General features: G+C 61.3%; 4 protein-coding genes across 11 annotated transcripts; 3 read left to right on the top strand and 1 right to left on the bottom strand.

The window, feature by feature from the left end:
* Positions 1–206: 206 nt before the first annotated feature.
* On the top strand, positions 207–4,142 carry PRUNE1 (prune exopolyphosphatase 1). Of its 2 annotated transcripts, none has more exons than XM_075040725.1 (8): positions 207–410; positions 1,783–1,887; positions 1,964–2,169; positions 2,399–2,583; positions 2,661–2,819; positions 2,926–3,020; positions 3,105–3,263; positions 3,402–4,142. In XM_075040725.1, exons 2-8 carry the CDS (start codon positions 1,819–1,821, stop codon positions 3,720–3,722), a joined length of 1,194 nt encoding a protein of 397 aa, XP_074896826.1. In that variant the 5' UTR covers positions 207–410; positions 1,783–1,818; the 3' UTR covers positions 3,723–4,142. The 2 variants fall into 2 exon arrangements, with proteins under 2 accessions (XP_074896826.1, XP_074896825.1); XM_075040724.1 differs by having other exon boundaries at positions 207–441.
* A 169-nt stretch (positions 4,143–4,311) lies between these two features.
* Positions 4,312–6,652, top strand: BNIPL (BCL2 interacting protein like). Of its 2 annotated transcripts, XM_075040727.1 has the most exons (9): positions 4,312–4,506; positions 4,755–4,840; positions 4,920–5,089; positions 5,170–5,304; positions 5,417–5,519; positions 5,603–5,734; positions 5,832–5,918; positions 6,058–6,156; positions 6,232–6,652. In XM_075040727.1, the coding sequence occupies exons 2-9, from the start codon at positions 4,770–4,772 to the stop codon at positions 6,272–6,274; spliced, it is 840 nt and encodes a 279-aa protein (XP_074896828.1). In that variant the 5' UTR covers positions 4,312–4,506; positions 4,755–4,769; the 3' UTR covers positions 6,275–6,652. The 2 variants fall into 2 exon arrangements, with proteins under 2 accessions (XP_074896828.1, XP_074896827.1); XM_075040726.1 differs by having other exon boundaries at positions 4,337–4,840.
* Positions 6,653–6,657: 5 nt separating this feature from the next.
* On the bottom strand, positions 6,658–11,301 carry CDC42SE1 (CDC42 small effector 1). 5 transcript variants are annotated; one of them, XM_075040733.1, is made up of 6 exons: positions 11,151–11,301; positions 10,167–10,330; positions 8,176–8,372; positions 7,974–8,084; positions 7,623–7,697; positions 6,658–7,485 (listed from the first exon to the last, which is right to left on the bottom strand). In XM_075040733.1, exons 3-5 carry the CDS (start codon positions 8,227–8,229, stop codon positions 7,626–7,628), a joined length of 237 nt encoding a protein of 78 aa, XP_074896834.1. In that variant the 5' UTR covers positions 8,230–8,372; positions 10,167–10,330; positions 11,151–11,301; the 3' UTR covers positions 6,658–7,485; positions 7,623–7,625. The 5 variants fall into 5 exon arrangements, with proteins under 5 accessions (XP_074896834.1, XP_074896831.1, XP_074896832.1 ...); XM_075040730.1 differs by lacking the exon at positions 11,151–11,301 and adding an exon at positions 9,033–9,277 and having other exon boundaries at positions 10,167–10,306; XM_075040731.1 differs by lacking the exon at positions 11,151–11,301 and adding an exon at positions 9,037–9,277 and having other exon boundaries at positions 10,167–10,306.
* A 2,619-nt stretch (positions 11,302–13,920) lies between these two features.
* Positions 13,921–17,620, top strand: MLLT11 (MLLT11 transcription factor 7 cofactor). 2 transcript variants are annotated; one of them, XM_075039439.1, is made up of 2 exons: positions 13,921–14,084; positions 15,730–17,620. In XM_075039439.1, exon 2 carries the CDS (start codon positions 15,737–15,739, stop codon positions 16,004–16,006), a length of 270 nt encoding a protein of 89 aa, XP_074895540.1. In that variant the 5' UTR covers positions 13,921–14,084; positions 15,730–15,736; the 3' UTR covers positions 16,007–17,620. The 2 variants fall into 2 exon arrangements, with proteins under 2 accessions (XP_074895540.1, XP_074895539.1); XM_075039438.1 differs by lacking the exon at positions 13,921–14,084 and adding an exon at positions 14,591–14,643.
* Positions 17,621–18,008: the final 388 nt, after the last annotated feature.

Here is an 18,008-nt window from a genome sequence, read left to right as displayed (position 1 = left end):
TTTTGGGGGGGGGGGGGGCTCACAGCTCAAATGGGGGGAGCCAGACCCGGCCTGGGGGGCGGGAGGGTCAGGGAGGGTTGGGGTGTCAGGGGAGGTTGGGGTGTCAGGGGGGGCTGTGGGTGCTAGGGAGGGTTTGGGGGTGTCGGGGGGGGCGGCTGAGGTATCGGGGGCGTTAAGGGGTGTCGAGGGGGTGCCAGGAGGACTTGGGGGTGTCACTCCTACGGGCACCAACCGCCCCCCTCAGCCTCCGCCCCCTTCCCGGCATTCCCCGCGCGGGAGGCCACGCCCCCAAGGCCTGAAGGCGGGGCGGGGTGGGGGGCGGTGGTGGGGTCGTACTGGGCCGTGCTGGGTCGTACTGGGCCGGGCGGGATCGGGCGGGTTTGGGCCCGGATCGCCGCCGTTATGGAGCGGTTCGTGGAGGGGAACCGGGCGGTTTTGCAGGTAGCGGGGCTGGGAGGGAGTGCGGGAGAGAGGCTGGGTGCTGAGGGAGGGAGGGTGGGGGGGTACTGGGTGCTGAGGGGAGTGGGGTGCCCAGGGGAACGAGGTGCATGGGGACTGGGTGCCCAGGAAAAGAGGGTGCGGGGGGGAGCGGGGTGCCCAGGGGTTTGGGGTGCATGGGGACTTGGGTGCTCGGGGTGCAGGGGGAAATGGGATGCAGGGGGAAGTGGGGTGCCCGGGGACTGGGGGTGCAGGGGGGAGCGGGGTGCCCAGGAAAGCGGGGTGCAGGGGGGGAAGCAGGGTGCATGGGGACTGCGTGCCCGAGGGAGCAGGGAGAGTGAGTGCTCAGGGGAGCAGGGTGCTCGGGGACTGGGGTGCAGAGTGGGGGGGAGCAGGGTGCAGGGGGGAGTGGGGTGCACAGAGGACCGAGGCCCCTGAGTGGGGTGCACCCATCTCCCCTGGTCGTGTGCTGCCCCTCGGCCCCACGACAGCCCAGGCTGAGGTGGCACAGCTGGCACTGGGGACACCCCAAGCCATTTCCACGGCTGAGGGGTCCCCAGCAGCCCCCCACCCCACCCCTGCAGCCTCGTCCCTTGTCTTGCAGCACACGGTTGCAGGTCCCCCAACTGGCAGTTACGCCGTAGGCGGCTCTCAGTTGTTTACTTCCTTGGCTTATACTGAATAAATGAGCAAATCTGGGTTATGGCATGAAATAATTGACACCAAAAAAGGGCCTGGAGACAGGGCGGCTCCCTGGAGTGGGACGGGATGGGTGCCAGCAGCTGGGGACAGGAGTTTGCGGGGTGACATGGGTGACATTTTTTTCTTGCTGCTGCAGGCAAGAAAAAAAGGGGTGAAATGTCATGTTCTGGGGGACAGCCAGCCCCAAACTCACCATCTCTGGAAAAAACACTTTGGACTGGGATTAAAATACTGAAGGGTCCCAGGGCTGTGACGGTGTCCCCCAGGGTGGGAGGGTCCTTGTCCCTGCTGCCACAGTCACTTGTGGCTGAGTTTTCCCAGGGCCCTGATGCGCCCGGTTTTGCGCATGTGCCCCAAAAATGTAAGGCTTTTGTGCCAGAAATGGATCCCGGCCAGGTCTCGTCCCAAGAGTGCTGGGCCAGTTGGTGCCTCGGGGATGCCAGGAGGCAGTTTGCTGCCAGTGGCGGCTGGGAGATGAGTGCCAGCGGGTGGCATCTGTGGGTGACATCCATAACAAGTGGCTCCGGGGACATTGGCCTGTCCCCTTGAGGGCAGCAAAGGGGAAGGGACTGGCCTGGGAGTCTTTGGAGGATGGGGACGCGTCACTGCCACTGCCGTGCCTGATGCCTCCTGCCCTGGCAGGAGCACGTCCAGCGTCACCAGGAGATCCACGTGGTGATGGGCAACGAGGCCTGTGACCTGGACTCCACCGTCTCAGCCCTGGCTCTGGCTTATTTCCTGGCGAAGGTGAGGCTCGCCTGCTGGCTTGGGGACAAACAGTGGCTTGGGGGCTGCCTCACCAGTTGTCACCCCCCTGCCGCAGACCTCCCCGGCTCCCAAAGCTGCCTTCATCCCGGTCCTGAACATCCCTCGTGCTGACTTTGCCCTCCGGACGGAGACGACATTCCTGCTGCAGGAGCAGGGCATCCCCGCCACCTCCCTCATCTTTCGGGATGAGATTGACCTGGGGGGGCTACACCACGCTGGGCTGCTCTCCCTGACCCTGGTCGATCACCACATCCTGCCTGGGTGAGCCGGGGTGGGGGGACATGGGGACAACCAGGGCCACCCACCAGAAGTCTCGCTTTTTCCTCACTTGATTTTGGCCCAGGGTGGATAAAACCTTTCCCTTTCCGGGGTGTTTTTAGGGTAGGAGGAGAGGAACAAAGGGGGTTTCCAGGCTCTGCTGGGGGTGACGCATTGCGGCTGCACCCCAGGGCTGTGCGGGGGGTCTCACCCTCCCCGTCTCGCCCGCCAGCGCCGACACAGCCCTGGAAGAGGCTGTGGTGGAGGTCCTTGATCACCGGCCATTGGAACGGGACCGAGCTCCCGGCTGCCAGGTGACAGCAGAGCTGGTGGGCTCCTGTGCCACACTGGTGACGGAGCGGATCGCCCAAGGTCCCCCAGGCGTGCTGGACAGAACCACGGCCGCGCTGCTGCACGGTGAGGACGGGTGGCCCTCGCTGAGCCCCATCCGACAAGGATGGTGACAACTGATGGCCCCTGGTTGTTCCCCCCAGGCACCATCTTGCTGGACTGCGTGAACCTGAGCCCAGCTGCTGGCAAGGTGACGCCCAGGGACGTGGCATGCGTCTCCCTGCTCGAGGCAAGGTTCCCCGAGCTGCTGGCCCGCAATGCCATCTTTGAAGCCCTGCAAGCAGCCAAATTTGATGTCTCAGGTCTGCGTGCCAGGGTCTGGCTGGGAGCGGGTCCTGGGACAGACCCCTCTCCTTGGGGACAAGGATGCGTCCCTGGGGCTCACACTTGGCCCCTCTCCTCTCCCAGGGCTGACGACAGAGCAGATGCTACGGAAGGACCTCAAAGTCCTCTCCAGTGATGAGCTGGTCCTCGCCGTCAGCGCCATCTACGTGGACTTGGAGGTGAGGCTCAGCAGAGGGGGAAACTGAGGCAGGGGGTGGCACAATGGGGACACTGGGGTGATGCCAGCATCTCTCCCCATCCAGACCTTCCTGTGCAGGCCCGACTTTCTGCAGGACCTAGATGCTTTCTGCCAAGCTCGGGGCTACACAGGGTTGGTGGCCATGACGATCTCTTTTAATGAGCGCAATGAGCCCTCCCGGCAGCTCGCGGTCTACAGCCGGTGTGAGACCCTCCGCAGCACGGTGAGTGGGGGGACCAGGCACCCCACAGCACAGGGGTCTGGGGTAGGAGCCAGGCAGTTTTCAGCTGTGGTTTGCCCCAAAAGCCCCCGATTTTGGGGGTGCTGGGGGGTTCCAGCAGCCACATTCCCTCCCTCACAGGTGTGCCGGGCGCTGGAAGAGGCAACGACGCCGTCCCTGCACCTCCAGCCCCTCCCGAGCCCCTGGTCCTGTGTGGGCGCCTATGCCCAGGGCAACACTTTGGCATCGCGGAAGAAGGTCTTGCCCATCCTGCGGGCAGCTCTGGGGGGGCCGGGAGCTGCCGGGGGGCCGGAGGAGGAGGTGATCCCGCCGCCCACCCCCATGAACAGCCTGGTGGAGGAATGTCCACTGGCACAGGCCGTGCCCCCTCTCTGCCCCCAGGATGTCCTGGAGCGGGTCAGCCGCATTGCTGCTGGGCAGCCCCCCAGCTCCCCGAAATGAGAACAGGCGCCCAGCGGCTTTTGGGGGCTGTACGAGGAGGTAGGGTCCCTGGCCAGGTCCCGGCAGGGTGCCCAGGCGTGGCGGGGTGGCGGCTGCCTTCATTAGAGCTTGGCTCCCTGCTGGAGATGGGTCCTCGTTGCAATTTGCCCCCCCTCCTCTGATGGGCTCCCCCCACCACAACGGCCCCGCTGGGGTTTGGTCCCCCAGGGTGTGTTTTTTGGGACCCCTTGGGTAGCGGGGCTGGAGCAGCACTCTTAACAAAGGCCCTGTGGCTGTTAACAAGTTCTTGCCATTCTTCCTCCCTTGGCGGGGGCTGTGGGGGGCCCCGGATGGTGGGTCTGGATGCGCAGCCAGCCCGGGACTGTCACCTGTGTGCTCCAAGGATTAAATTTCCCTCTTTTCTTCCACTTTTGGCTCTCGACTCTTCTTCCGGGATGGGTCCTGCGATGCCCCGCTCACCCTTGGGGTGCCGAGCATGGCCCTCGCCCTCCCCGCAGGCATCCTGGGGGTCGAACCCCCTCTTTTCCAGGGGTGCAAACCCCCCTGCCAATACCCCCCGGGTCAGAGGAGCATTTTGGGGCTCCGTAGCATGAACGGGGTAGGGGGGGCTCAGTGTGACCGAACCTCCAAATCCAGCCCAGCCGGGAGGAAACCGGTTGTGCCACAATGAGCCCTGGCCTCTGCCGGCTGTGAATGCGGCCAAACCAGTTTGGATGAGCCACCAGTGCCATCACCGGAGCCCTTCACTGGTGGGCAGCCACAGAGTTAGAGGCTCCCCGGAGAGGTAAGCAGCCCTGGTGCAGTGCCGGGAGTCTCTGAAGTCTCATAGAGGGTTGAGCAGAACTGCGATGGGGGGTCCCCGGGGAGCATGCGTTCTGTCTCCCTGCGGCTGGGTGCACCCGTTTGCATTAGCTTTCAGTTTGGAAATGGGGGGAGAAAGGGCAAATGGGGGCAGTTTGGCGTGGAGCTGCTGGGAGATGCGAGAGCCCCAGGGGAGCTGGTCCCTGAGCTCGGGCTGGCATGTCTCTGCAGGTGACAGGGACAAGGATGGCCGTGGTGATGGCCACTGGGGACAGCCTGGACCTGAGTGAGGAGTGGCAGGACGAGGACTTCCCTGGGTAAGGGGGTGATGGGAGTGGCACCCCCAAACCCGCCCCCCGCCAGGTACCGCTGACCCCCCTGCTCTGTCCCTGCCAGGCCCCTGCCGGAGGGGTGCCCGGGGGCCGGCGGTGCCCCGCGGCGCATGCGGAGGCGGCTGCCGGCGCTGGAGTGGACCGAGAGCACTGAGCGCTCGCCGGACGCCAGCATCGACATCGACCTGGATGCGCTGGAGACACCCTCGGGCAGCGACGGCTTCGAGTGGGAGGGTGAGACCCGGCTGGGGTGGGGGTACAGGGGACCCCCCGGGTTCCTCCCCCTTGGTGCCACGCTAACCAGCTGCCCACAGAGGAGCTGCTGCACACCTGGAGCTTTGCCAAGGGGGCTGGCAGCCAGCGGGTGCCGGACACGGAGGACAAGCAGCCAGAGGAGAGTGTGGATCTGAGCGCAGTGGAGCCCTACAGCGGGGTCCTCTCCCATGGGGGTAACGCGGGGCTGGGTGCCTGGGGTGGGACTCCTGGGTCTCCTCCCTGAGCCAGCTGGGTTTTCGGAAGGGGACGATAGGTGCTGGCTGTGCCACCCTCCACTCTGGCCAGGGTACCATGGTGAGGGCTTCGGTGCCATCCTGCTTTTCGCTGCCTGCCACCTCCCAGACAACAGCATCCCCCGGTACGGCTACGTGATGGAGAACCTGCTCAGGTAGGGTCCCGGGCAGGCTGGGATCTTTCCACGTGCCCCATGCCTCAGTTTCCCCAAGCTGACAGGCCGGGCTGTCCCTCCAGGTACATCGTGGGCACCCTGGAGAGGATGGTGGCCGACCGCTACGTCCTGGTGTGCCTGACTGGGGCGGCAGCACGGGGACAGATCCCCTCCTTCGGCTGGATGAAACGGTGCTACCAGGCTATGGATCGGCGGTGAGCACGCAAGGGCTCCCAGTGAGCATGCCGGGCAGGGGTGGCAGTGAGCGTGCCAGGATCACAGTGAGCCCTGGAGCATCCCGGTCCTTCCCAGGCTCCAGAAGAACCTCCAGGCTGTGATCATTGTCCACCCCACCTGGTACATCAAGGCGCTTGTGACGCTCTCCCGGCCCTTTCTCAGGTAGGGTTGCTCGCACCCGCGCGTGCAAGGCCTCACACAGGGACGTTCGCCTCCTCCCTGGGGCTTCCCATGCCAGCTCCTGGTGAACCGGCCCCATCACACAAGGGTGTAATGAGCAAGGCCCCCCCATCTCGCCCAGCCCCACCTTCAGCGGCAAGGTCCGGTTCGCTGCCAGCCTTCGGGAGCTCTCCCAGCTCATCCCCTTGGAGCCCACACGTGTCCCTGAGCCCGTCCGGCGGTGAGTCCCCTCTGCAGGGCTGGGGGCTGGGGGGTTCATGCAGTGCCGGCCACGGATGCTTTTCTCTGCCCATAGGCTGGAACCAAGCTGGGATGGCAGCCGGGATATGATACGGTGACAGGGACACACAGGGACAAGCAGTGGCATCACGGGGTCTCGGCATGCCCAAAGCAGTCCCCGAGCACCCACAGGTGAATAAAGGATGTGGATGGGAGCACAGTGCCAAACATGTGTGGGGTGTCTCGGCTTTTCCAGGCAAATTTGGCAGCCCTAGTAGCAAAGGAGGGAGGCGAGGAGACCCGGGCAGCTTGCGGACGCGCTCCTCGGGCCAGCACAAGGGTTTTATTTCAAGGGTTGTTTTTCCCAGAGGAGGGAAAACCTCATCAAGCATTGGCACTTGCTTACCAATGCTGAGCGTGCTGTGGGGCTGGAAGAGCCCAGCTCCGTGCAGGAGCATCCCACGTGGCGTGGAGCATGGTGAAGGGGAAAGCCTCTGCCACCTCGTTGCGATGCCCGGCACGTGCTATTTAATATTTAATCCCGGCGCTATTTAAACTATATACACCCGTGCCTGAATTCGGGAGCCCGAGTCCCTCCTCGGGTCAGGCCCCGTCCTGCCTCGGCCAGTGCCGGTGAAACCCCAGTGGCAATCCCGGGCAGAGGTAACCCCACCGTGGTCCTGCCTCTGAGGTGGCAGAGGCTGTGTAGTTGTTTTTTTGAGCTCTGGAATAAAAAAAAAAAATCCTAAAAAAGAAGGAAGGTGGCAGTTTGCCGGTGGTGGAAATGCCGGCTGGAGACACCGCGGGCTCATTGGTGGTGTCGGCGCTGAGCTGCTGCCGCTGAGACACTGAAGCACCGGGGTTTAATCCTGGTTTTGCTCTTCTACACGTGTCTGGGAGGGCACCAAATCAGCCTCCGCACCAGGACCGGCCTCACCACGATCCCACGGGGAAACCGAGGCACTGTGGCCTGGTGCCAAGAGGGGCCCATGCGAGACACCGTCATGGAAAAAGGGAAAACCGGGAGGATTTGGCACATCTGGGCTGCGCCCGGCAGCTCCTGGCACGCTTCGGGAGGGTGGCTGCGTCCTTTCGGCTGAAATGCCAGTCGGGCATGAGGTGGGGGCTGCCGTCTCCACTCCCTCCCCACGTCACCAACCCGATGCCTCTGGGAAGGAGGGATTTGCCAGGGGGATGACGACCAAAAGCCACTGGGAGCCAGGCGAGGATCACTCTGCATAAATTACCGCGGGGTTCAAGCACTCGAGGTCGGCTTCTCCTCCAGTTGGGGGATCAGGCAGTTCAAGTTTGGGCTGAAAAAGCCAGGAATCTGCAAAGTCCAAGAGGCCGGGTTACGGAACCACACAAGTGGTGGCTCGTTTGGGTGTGTTAATTAGTGGTGGTGCCTCAGAGGAGGACAGCGGGTGCTCAGGGCTGCAGCAGCCGCTCACACAGCCGTGTACTCACACACTACAAGACCCGGGAGTTGCTCCACTGTCGCTCCCGTCCGCCCTTGGACCTCATCTCCTGAACGGCACCGGTCTGCGGGAAGGGTGCAGAGATGTGTCATCACCATTGTGAGACTCATCACCCAAGTGTAAGACCTGTCCCCCAAACATAAGGGCGCTTCACCCCACCCTGACACCCATCACCCAACCCTAAGACCCACCACCCAACAGTAACACCCATCACCCAAGCATGAGACCCAGCACCCCAAAAGCAACACCTATCGCCCAACTGTGAGACCCAGCACCCCAACAGTGACACCCGCCACCCAACCGTGACCCGCCACCCCAACTGTTCACGTGGGTAGGGTACCATGGGCAGGCCTTCGCCTGCGGCCATGTCGCCAGAGCCGATGTGTGTCAGGTGGATGAAGTTCATGGGCTCGCCGATCATGGAGCGGTCAATCCGTCTCCTCCTCTTCTTCTGCAAGCGGATGAAGGTCATCAGCCCGTGGTGAGCCCACGACCCCAGTACCCCAAACCCTCCCCAAACCGGCCAGGCTGAAGCTACTCACAGGCTGTGGCTTCTCTACGACGCAGCAGCCCAACTTGTGCCAGAAGTCGCTCATATTCGCGGCAGCCAGCTTCCCTCCGTGCCGGGCCAGCTGCCGGGGGGAGCCACGCTGGTGCAGAGACCCCCACGCAGGGTCACTCCATGGGGATGGGTGGGGGGACCTGGTCGGGGAGGCACGGCGTGGAGAGGAGCAGCCGGCTGTGGGTGTGAAGGGAGGGGTGATGCCTGCAGTCCTGACTCCCCAAATGGACCCCAAATCCATGTCCCATCGACCAAACGGAGCCAGAGACCCCCGGGTCACCCCTGGCATCACAAAGACACCCCCAAGGGACCGCAGGCATCACACAGAGACCCTGAGGGACCCCAGGCATCACAGCGAGACCCTGAGGGACCCTGGGCATTGCACAGAAACCCCTGGGTGGGCCCTGGCATCGCATAGAGACCCCAAGGGACCCCGGGCATTGCACAGCCACCTGGAAGAGTTGTCCCTGTGGCCAGGGCAGGATCTGGCCCTGGCCCCTGCCCCCGTGCAGGACGCAGCTGAGGGATGCTGCGGCAGGATGGGGGGGGCACGCAGGCGGCCATAGCAAATCCCAACTCCCTGAGCCAGGCGGCTATAAATATCCCAGCCTTTCCGAAAAGGGGCCAGAGGCTGAGCTCTTCCGCTCCGCCTTGAAAAGCAGATGGGGGAGAAATAAACAGGGGTTCTGCCTGGCTGGCGGGATTCTACCCCAAAACCCCACGGCCCTGGCTGGGATAGCCAAGGGGGGTGTGGAAACAGGGGGGTTCACCCTCCCCGCCCCAAGGAGAGACAACTCCTTCGCTGCAAAAGCACCCAGCAGCGCACACAAAACTCACCCACCCACGAAGGGCCGCAGCCTGAGCACAACCCTATATCAGTCGCCGGAGAGTCCCCACACCGGGGTGGGGGGCAGCTAGTGGCGGCGCCAAGGCAAGGCCAAGTTTTGCCGGAGCTCAACCTCCACGGCAGACGGGTGCCGGACCCCACCGCGCCGGCAAACAGGAAGACTCCCTTCCTCTGCCCCTGCGCCGGCGACGCCGGATGGGTCCAAAGTCTGCAGCAGCCGGCTGGCGCTTCCTGCCTGCGGCGGGGAGGAGCAGGGCCCGTGGCCACAGCTGCTGGGTGCTGGGGCCAGCAGCACCCCAAAATGGGGTGCTAAACCCCCCTTGGGTGCCCAGGGATGATCCGACCCCACGGGATTGCATCACTTCGGTGCTGTCCCCTTGCCAGGGCCAGCAGGCAGGATCTGGCCCCAGGGTGACCCAGCTGCCCCCAGGAACAACCCTGCGGCTGGACAGCACCCGCAGCCCATCCCCTTGGCGTCAGTGCACTGAGGGAGAGTGGGTGCCCAGCCGTGCCCAGTCCCCCCACCCAGTGCCAGCCTGGGCCTGGGTCCCAGCAGGGAGACTTGAGGCACAACCGAGGCAGCCCCCCCAGAGCCCCCCATTGTCCCTCACCCTGGCAGCCAGGCCCCAGTTCCCAGCCACCAACCCGGCGAGCGCAGCTGCTGAGAACAGGCAGGTTGTGACACGTCCGGGGTGGCGTAAACCGGGGCCATGCCCATGCCAGACCCGCGCACTGGCACCCCCCCGGCCAAACTTGGCCTCTCCCCTGGGCTGCGGACAGACAGACGGACAGAGTGGAGTGGGGTGGGGGGGGCTGCCTTTTCTTTTCTAGCCTGATTTCCTTAGGAAATGAGGCTGCCGGAGTCAGCCTCCGCCATAACACCCCGGCTCACTGCCGGATCCAGCAGCGTGGCGGAAACGCCTTGGGGGGGGTAGCCCCCAAATTCGACATTGCAACTGGTCCCCGGAGTGCTGGAAGAGCCTCCATGGGGAGCCCCGGGAGTGGGCTCAGCCTCATACAAGCTACCAGTGAATCCCCATGTAAACCCAGAGGGGTTCAAGCTGCCACGACCCCCCCGCTTGGACCCCTCCTTCCTCCCCCCAAAACCACCCCCCAGCACCCACCGGGCCTCACGTCCTCACGCCCAGCGAAGGGTGACGGCTGGGGCTGGATCCAGCCGATCTCCCGGCTCCAGGCAGTTGTTGGCGGCGGGTCCCGCAGGCCGCAGCTGCCCCAGTTCCCCTGCCCCGTAGGGGTCTCACGCGTCCCCCTCACTGGTTGCCCACCCCTGCAATGAGTTGTATCCAGTCTCAGCCCACCTGGTTGGAGGGGGCCTGGCCCCGTGGTGGCCCCAGGGAGGGTGGTTTATGGCCCGGCCCGCGCCGGCACACACAAAATGACTTCCCTGTTGGGAAACCACCGCTCGGCGGCTCTGCGTCACCGGTGGGGGACCGGGGAGAGGAGGGAGGCTGTTTGGGGGGAGCCACTCCAGGCCCCCCAGCACTGGGGTACACCCGCCCCAGGGGTGCTCTCTGGGGTCCCCCCAAGCTCGGAAGGGAGGGCAGTGTGCTGGGTGAGAGCCCTGGGACCCCCCTGGCTGTGGGCCCCGAATGGCCGGGATGGGGTGGCAAAGTGGGGGGAGAACCCCCTTTGCGTCAGACGTGGCTGCCAGCCTGGGGGCACCGGGTGCCGGCAAGGGTGGGGGGACTTGATAGGGCTGGGGGGTGCCCGAAGGGCTGGTGGTCCCGGGGGTCACTCTAAGGCTGGGGCATCCCAGAAAGGCTGGGGAATCCCAGAAGGGCAGGGGACCCCAGGGGTCCTGGTGGGGCTGGGGGGTCCCGGCGGGGCTGGGGGGTCCCGGTAGGGCTGGGGGGGTCCCTGTGGGGCCGGGGAGGTCCCAGCAGAATTGGGGGTGCCGGCAGAGTTGGGGGTCCCGGCAGGACTCCCCCCGTCCGACCAGGGGTCTGTCGGGGGGGTCCTCCCGCCGCCCCCCTCCCGTCCCGGTGCCGCCCCCGTACCCTCCCCGCCTTTCCACGGCGCTTTCGGGGGCCGTTCCCCGGGGTCGCACCCCCTCGGGTCGGTCCCGGTCCCGGTGGCGGTTCCATTACCTGCCCCAGCGCAGGGTGCGGGGTCCCGGTGCGGGGTCCCGGTGCCGGTGCCGGTGCCCAGGTCGCAGCGGCCAGGCGTGGCCCGGCGGGTGCGGGACGCGGCGCTTCCCCGCCGCCCGGCTCGGCTCGGCTCGGTGCGGCCCGGCCAGGAGCACAGCTCCCACCCTGGACACCGCCGGCATTGCAGGGGCCACCGCCGGGCGGGGGGGAGCCGGCGAGGTCGGGGGTCCCCGGGGTCCCGGCGGGGGTGGGGGTCCTCGGGTGCCGGTAGAGCTGAGGGATCCCGGCAGGGCCGGGGGGTCCGGGTGGGGCTGGGGGGGGGGGTCTGGGCAGGGTTGGGGCCGTCGCTGTAGGGCTGGGGGTCCTGGGGGTCCCGGTAGGGCTGGGGGGGCCCAGGAGGGCTGGGCGTCCTGATAGGGATGGGGCTCACAGGGATAGGGGTCCAGGGACTCAGCAATGGGGGGAGCCTTGGTAGGGGTCCCTGGCAGTGCTGGGGTTTCTGGGGGTCCCAGTAGAGCTGGGAGTCCCTGGTAGGGCTAGGGGGGGTTGGCATGACTGGGGGTCCCCGGGCATAGCAAGGGAGGGTGTCCTGGTAGGGCTGGGGGTCCCCAGCTGGGGGGTCCAGGGGCTCAGCAATGTTGGAGGGCCCCGCATGGCTGGGGTTTCTGGGAGCACTGGGGAGGTCCCAGGGGTTCTGGTAGGGCTGGGAGTGCCCAGCAAGACTGGGGGTCCCCACCAGGGCTCAGTTATGCTCCCGTTTGCTCCCGAGTCTTATTCCCACTTTTTCCATGGATGTGTCAGGGGACCAAAGCACCCGAAAGGGTGGAAATCCCCGGACCACCCCGTGGCCAGCGTCAAGCAGCATTGCACCACTTCCAGCTCGGGGCCCTTCCGCTTGCACAACGCCCGCCGCGGTCCTGCCACCGCCACTAACACCCGCCATAGTCCTGCCACCACCACTGCCACCGGCAAAATCCCACAACTCCAGCAACTGGCCAAGCTGGACCGGGACCTCCGGGGTCTCCAGCCCGCTCAGAGGGACCCAGGCAGGGGACACCCCTGGGTGAGCCCCAGAGTGTCCCTTCCTGCATCAGCCTCCAAATCCCAACCATCCCCATTGCTCCCACTCCAGAAATCCCAAACAAGGCGGCACTGTCCCCGCTCAGTTGGGTGTCTGTCCTGCGCCTGTCCTGAGCCGTCGGGGCGGCCCTGGCTGATAATACCCCGAGTGTTTGAGACCTTGTTTCAGCTGAAGAGCCCTTTTTTTTTTTTTTTTTTTTTTTTTTTTTTCTTCTTGTGCTGCCAGAGGACCTTGTTCCCCGCTACAGCCCCCCCACCCCAACGATGTGTCTGCTGGGTCTGAGCAGCCCTCCTGAAACCACCAGGTCCAAAGCCGCTGCAGTGAAGACATTTCGGTCCCTGCGGTGCAGAGGGACCCCACATCACCACCTCCCCCATCTTCACCCATGGGATTTGGCCCCAAGTCCCTTCTCCTCTCAGGGAGGGACGTCACAGGTTTGGGTTGTCACACGTGAGCCACCCCCTTCAGTAGGTGACACCCCGAAGTGAAGGGATTGAGCAGGGGGATGGGTCACATCCAGCTCCCCACAGGGCTGACCAGGCAAGCTGCACCCCATGGCCTCGGGATCCCCAAAACCACAGCAGCTTGACCCCCTGGAGGGATCAGCATCCTTTGCTGGGCCTCTGGTTGGCATTTTCCCCACGCCAGGCACTGGCGGGGCCGAGCTGAGACCGGGTCTATTTAGGAGCAGGGGACATGGGATCCTCTTGGCTCATGGCAGCAGCAGGGAGAGGAGGAGGAGAAGGAGGAGGACGAGGAGGCAGAAATAGCCCAGCTGAAAGCCGAGCACTGGCAAAAGGACTTGGCACCAGCTGAAAAGAGCAGCACACAGGGAATGGAGAGTAAAAAGGAGAAAAAAAACCCTAAATCCCAAAGGAATGTTGATCCCAGGCAAAGCCCAGAGGAGAGGAGAGCAAGGGCTGCTCTCAGCCTCTCAGGTGTGTAGATCCGGCCTGTGCCCCCCCCAGAAAGGGTGTTTCAGGGCTCAGCAGTGGCCAGGGCAGGGAGATTCACAGGTCGGAGGGGTTGCACTGGGGTTTTCTTTGCTGTCCTGCTGCCTGGGATCCCCATCCCTCCGACACCACATCAGCACAGGGGCTGTGGTCATGGCCCGGTGCCCACGGGTGCTGTGGCGGGGAGCAGGGGGTAGCAGAGCTGCACAAGGTGCCCCCCATCCCTTGGTTCAAAGCAGCCCTTCTCCCAGCCCTGGCGGTGATGTCGGCTTTGGGTGTCTCCCTCCTATTTCTAGCTCCACATCTGGCTTCAAACACAAAGCCAAGATATTTTTGCCATGCAGCATCAGGACCAAACACCTCCAGATTCAGCAATGCCGCAAAAAAAAACCTTATCTGGGTTTTTATGCACCAAACCTCCCTGCGCTTGATTTGCAAAGAGTCCTCCTCCGGCCCACAGTTCAGGGGTACCGCAGCACCCCATTTCTTTGCCTGCAGGTAAAAAGAAACGTTTGCCAGCTCCTTGGAGGCTGAAAATGATCCATTATCCCCCCAGATCTTGAGCTGCAGCCTTCAGGATTGAATCGGGAACCGCTGCAGAAAATCTCCCATCCTCTGTATGCTTAATATATCCTCATCTTGGGGGTCCAGTGCGCAGGATCCCCTCCTGCACGTCCACGTCGGCCGTCCTCCCCCTCCCTGGCGCGGGTGGGAGCCGCTGACTCATCTGCCCGTCGTCTCCCCCCCTCCTCCGACGAAGGGGAATTCATCGGGCAGCTTCGAGGGGCTGCATTGCAGACCCAGACGCGCCAGCAGACAAAAGCGACGCTGCGACGCCCGCGGCTTCCCAGCACAAAGAGCCTGGCCGGCATCGAGCCCCCATCCATCCATCCTCGACAGGTAAGGGATGGTGGGATGCAGGCTGAGGGGGATGAGAAGCAAGAGGATGCTTTATTTTGGAAAAGACTTGGGTGGAGGGAGGCATTGGCACCCCAGGATTTTGGGGGGGGGGGTGAGCAGCAACCAGCAGGGATTAATCAGATGAAGGTATTTTTGCCCCCAAGGGACAAGTGGATGACACCGATCCAAGGGGAGATGCTTTTTCTTGGGGGTGACAGGCAACGCAGGAGGGTATTTTTTCCCCGCATCAATTGCCTTTTCTGGATATTTGAATTTTTTATTTTGTGTCACTAAACTCCCTTTTCCCCCCTTTGAAGCTTTAAAATCCATTGTCCACAACATCCATCAGCATTAAATAACTCACTGCTGTTGTGCAGAAAGATACCCAGGGATACATCCCCAGAGAGGAAGCTATTTCAAAGCACCATGGCTCAATTTACCCGTGGGGGGTGTGACACAGGAGCCTTTCATAGCCTCTGAGTTACATTGGGAATCTTAAATTTAGCAGCTGGTCACCCCTCATCGCACAGACAGGGAGTGAGAGAGGGTGTGATTCAAGGTATGTCTGAATCATCCTTTAGGATTCCAATTCCCAGGGCTTAAAACTGGGGAATCAGTGGGGAAAGGAGGATATTTTGGGTCAGTCAGTTGATTTTATTTTTTCCCCACCTCTGTTGCCAAATGTGCAGAGGTGAATGACATAATTCTGCCAGGGAAAAGCAAGTCAGCGTGGCAGTGACTCAGCTCAGGCCATGCTGTGCTGGAGAAAAAGCTGAACCACATCTCCTCCCGCTCTTTCCCAATTCTCCGTGAATCCGGGTGGGGTTGCGGGAGGGGCTCTGCGGCATGGAACAGCAGCATGGAACGGCAGGATGGCATGACACGGCAGGATGGTGGGCACACAGCCGGCACCAGCAGGGTGGGTGGGGTGCGATGGCAATGCCGAGCGATGCTTCTTCCAGCCCTTTCTAGAGGGTTCGGCTGTGGTCCCCTGGGGCAATACAATGCCATGCAGGCTGGGGAGGGAGGGGACAGCGTGGGCTCTGTGGGTGGTGGGGGGATGCGCAGGGACCCCCTTCGCTGCCCGCTCCATGGGAGGCTTGGCACAGGGAAAGGGCAAGACCCTTCTGCATGATTTGGTGGGAAAAGGGTTCATTTGGATCCCAGTTCCTGTCCCTCCAGGCAGAGCAGGATGTGGGGGACAGCCCGCCTCTGCTCCTCACTGATGCCACCCCACAGACATCGAGGTGCCCAGGATGGATGTCGGGAGATGCGGTTGGGAAGGGTCTAGCCCCCACCCTGGCCTTCCTTTCCACAATCCCCTTTGTGCGGATGGGGAAACTGAGGCATGAGGTGACAAGTCCCATTGCACACCCCTCCAAATTAGAGCTCAGAGAAGGGCTGTGACCAAAGCCATGGATAAGACTAGTTGTAGGGCTCAAGTGTGCATTTAGACCCACCCTATAGTCAAACCTCCATGACAGCATGTTCTCCTGCCCCATTGATTGTTTTTTTGGAGGGTATCCTGTAGAATTTGGTCAATACGGCAATGCCTGAGAGTTTTGGCTGCTTTGGGGCAACTCCTGTGCCTTTCATAGAGCGTTTCTCCTCCTCTTCTCTCCCCTCTCCCCCTTCACCTTCACAGCCCGAAAATGCTGGACACCATCAGCAGCCAGTACGATTCCTTCATCTACTGGAGGATGCCGATCCCACGGCTGGACGTGGCGGAGCTGGAGGTGCTAGGGCTTAGTGACGTGGCCCTCTACAAACCCAAAGGAGGGCTGGGCAAGCTCACTGGCGAGCAGGATCAGGTCAGCCAGGACATCTCCAAAGAAGAGGACAGTCTGCTGCAGTTCAACAGCTTTAATTTCTGGAGAGCTCCTATTGCCAGCATTAGCTCGTTAGATTTCGATCTAATTTGAAGCCTTCCTTTCTGCCCTTCCTCACTCCCCTGCCCTCTCCTTCTCTGCTAGGCATGTGAGGATTTGGTTTTGTTGTCGGTTTGGACGTTGTTTTTTGTGTTTTCAGGCAGTTTTGGGCATCACTAATTAACTCAGCAGTTCACCCTTGCCCTGATGCTGATGGGCTCCCCGCAAAGCTTCAACCTCTCTCCAGCTTCCCCTTCTTTTCTTCCCTTCTTGCAGTAGCGCTGGCAACACCACGATGGTGCAAGCAGGGGTTAACAGTGGAAATATGAGGGGAGAGGGCAGAAACAGCCACCCCATTGCCCCAGGTCCACATGCCAGTGGGTGTGGGAGATACTGGGGGGTTTCTGCCACCACCCCGCACCCTATGGCTGTGTGACCGTGGGCATCCCCGTGCTCTAGGACAAGCGTTTGAGCTCATTTCTCATGTGCTTTTTTAAGAAACTCATTTGTGCAAAGGGAGCAGCGCAGAACTGATGGGAATCGTCTTTGCTTTGCAGACAGCATCATCCCTGCTCCTCTCCCAGGGACACAGAGACCCTCTGTGCTCCTCTGGCCCAGTTTCTCCAAAAGCTGCTTTGCTCCTTAACATTCCCCTCAGGAATGCAAGGTGGAAGAGGCAGGGATGTGCCCGGGACAGGAGCACAAACCTCTTTCTTGAAAGAAATAATCTCTTTGAGCCTTGTGGCTTGAGCCCAAGCAGGAGAAATGATGGCCAGGAGGGTAAATACACATGGAAATGTTCCGACCTTGCTTGATGGGGTCAAGGCTGGATGTTCACTGCCCAAAATTTGATTTTTCTCTCGCTTTTTTATCCCTTACGTGCTTTATCCCATGTGTGACTCCCAATTGGGACAGAGGCTGGATACATCATGGGGTCTATATGGGTAACGGGCTGAGCTGAAAGATAAGATGGAGAATTTAGTTTGATCTTACCCTGAAATTAAAACATTTCTGGTTCCCCACTCAATTAATCAACTCCTTTAAATATAACCAACCAAACAAAAATGCTGCATTCACTCAAGTGGAAGACTTGCATTTTCCTCGAAGAGGTTTTCACCTGCGCTCTCCACAGGCTGAGGTTTATTTCTGAGCATCATCTCAAAATGGGGAGGAAAAAAACCCAACCCTGAATCATTTTTGGCTTTTAAATATTTTTTTCCCCATGTTTTTTTTCTGGGAGAGTGAACATGACTGGTTTGTCTTCTTGAACGTGCTTTTTTGGGGGTTGATTGGGGTGATGTGGAACATCCCAAAACTGTCCTAAGGGTTGGAGGGGGTATGTGGCTGGGGGGAGGCTGAGGCAGCACTTAAAAGGTGCCCCAAAAAAGAGGCAAATATTGGGAAAATCTGCACTCCATTATGAAAAGGGAGCACAGCTCTCCTGTAATCTTCAGAAATGACCCAGCCTGCTGACTTTGAACTACCAATGTAAAACCAGGGGTGAAAAATGTAAACTTTCCTATGCAGAGCTGTTTGATTTCTGTGTTCCCAGCTGGGAAAACCCACAGAAGTATTTATTATGAAGCTTTAAATAATTTTATTTAAAAACATACTCATTCCTGTGGACACTTAAAAAATCCATGTAGACTGGCATCAAATTCTTCCTGTAATGTGCCATTAAATTGTTTTAAATCTTTCTACGGTGACCTGAGAACTGACGTGAGAACACATACCTATGTGTCTTTGCAAACACTGCAGAGAGTTTAAGTGTGGAAGAACTAAACCTAAGGGATTATTCTAAGAACATTAAGGGTATTATTTAAACTTCAGCCTTTCCAAGCCCCACAGGAAAACGTCTCAGAGAAGCCCCAGAGAGGAAAGAGGCCCCAGGGTTTCACATTTACTCCAAACCAGGCATTTGTAACACATTAGGGGTGCCTAAGGGGGCAACGCACCGCATAAGGGCTTGGGCACCCTTTCTTGAGGGAAGCCCACTCTTAGACAAGAAGGCACTCAGAGGAGACAGAGACACACAGACTGTACCCATATACATGTA

This window comes from Buteo buteo, chromosome 11 (genome assembly GCF_964188355.1).
Source record: "Buteo buteo chromosome 11, bButBut1.hap1.1, whole genome shotgun sequence".
In the NCBI taxonomy this organism is placed as follows: Eukaryota; Metazoa; Chordata; class Aves; order Accipitriformes; family Accipitridae; genus Buteo; species Buteo buteo.
Note: the sequence above shows the minus strand (reverse complement) of the source record. Positions and strands in the feature narration are given on the sequence as shown.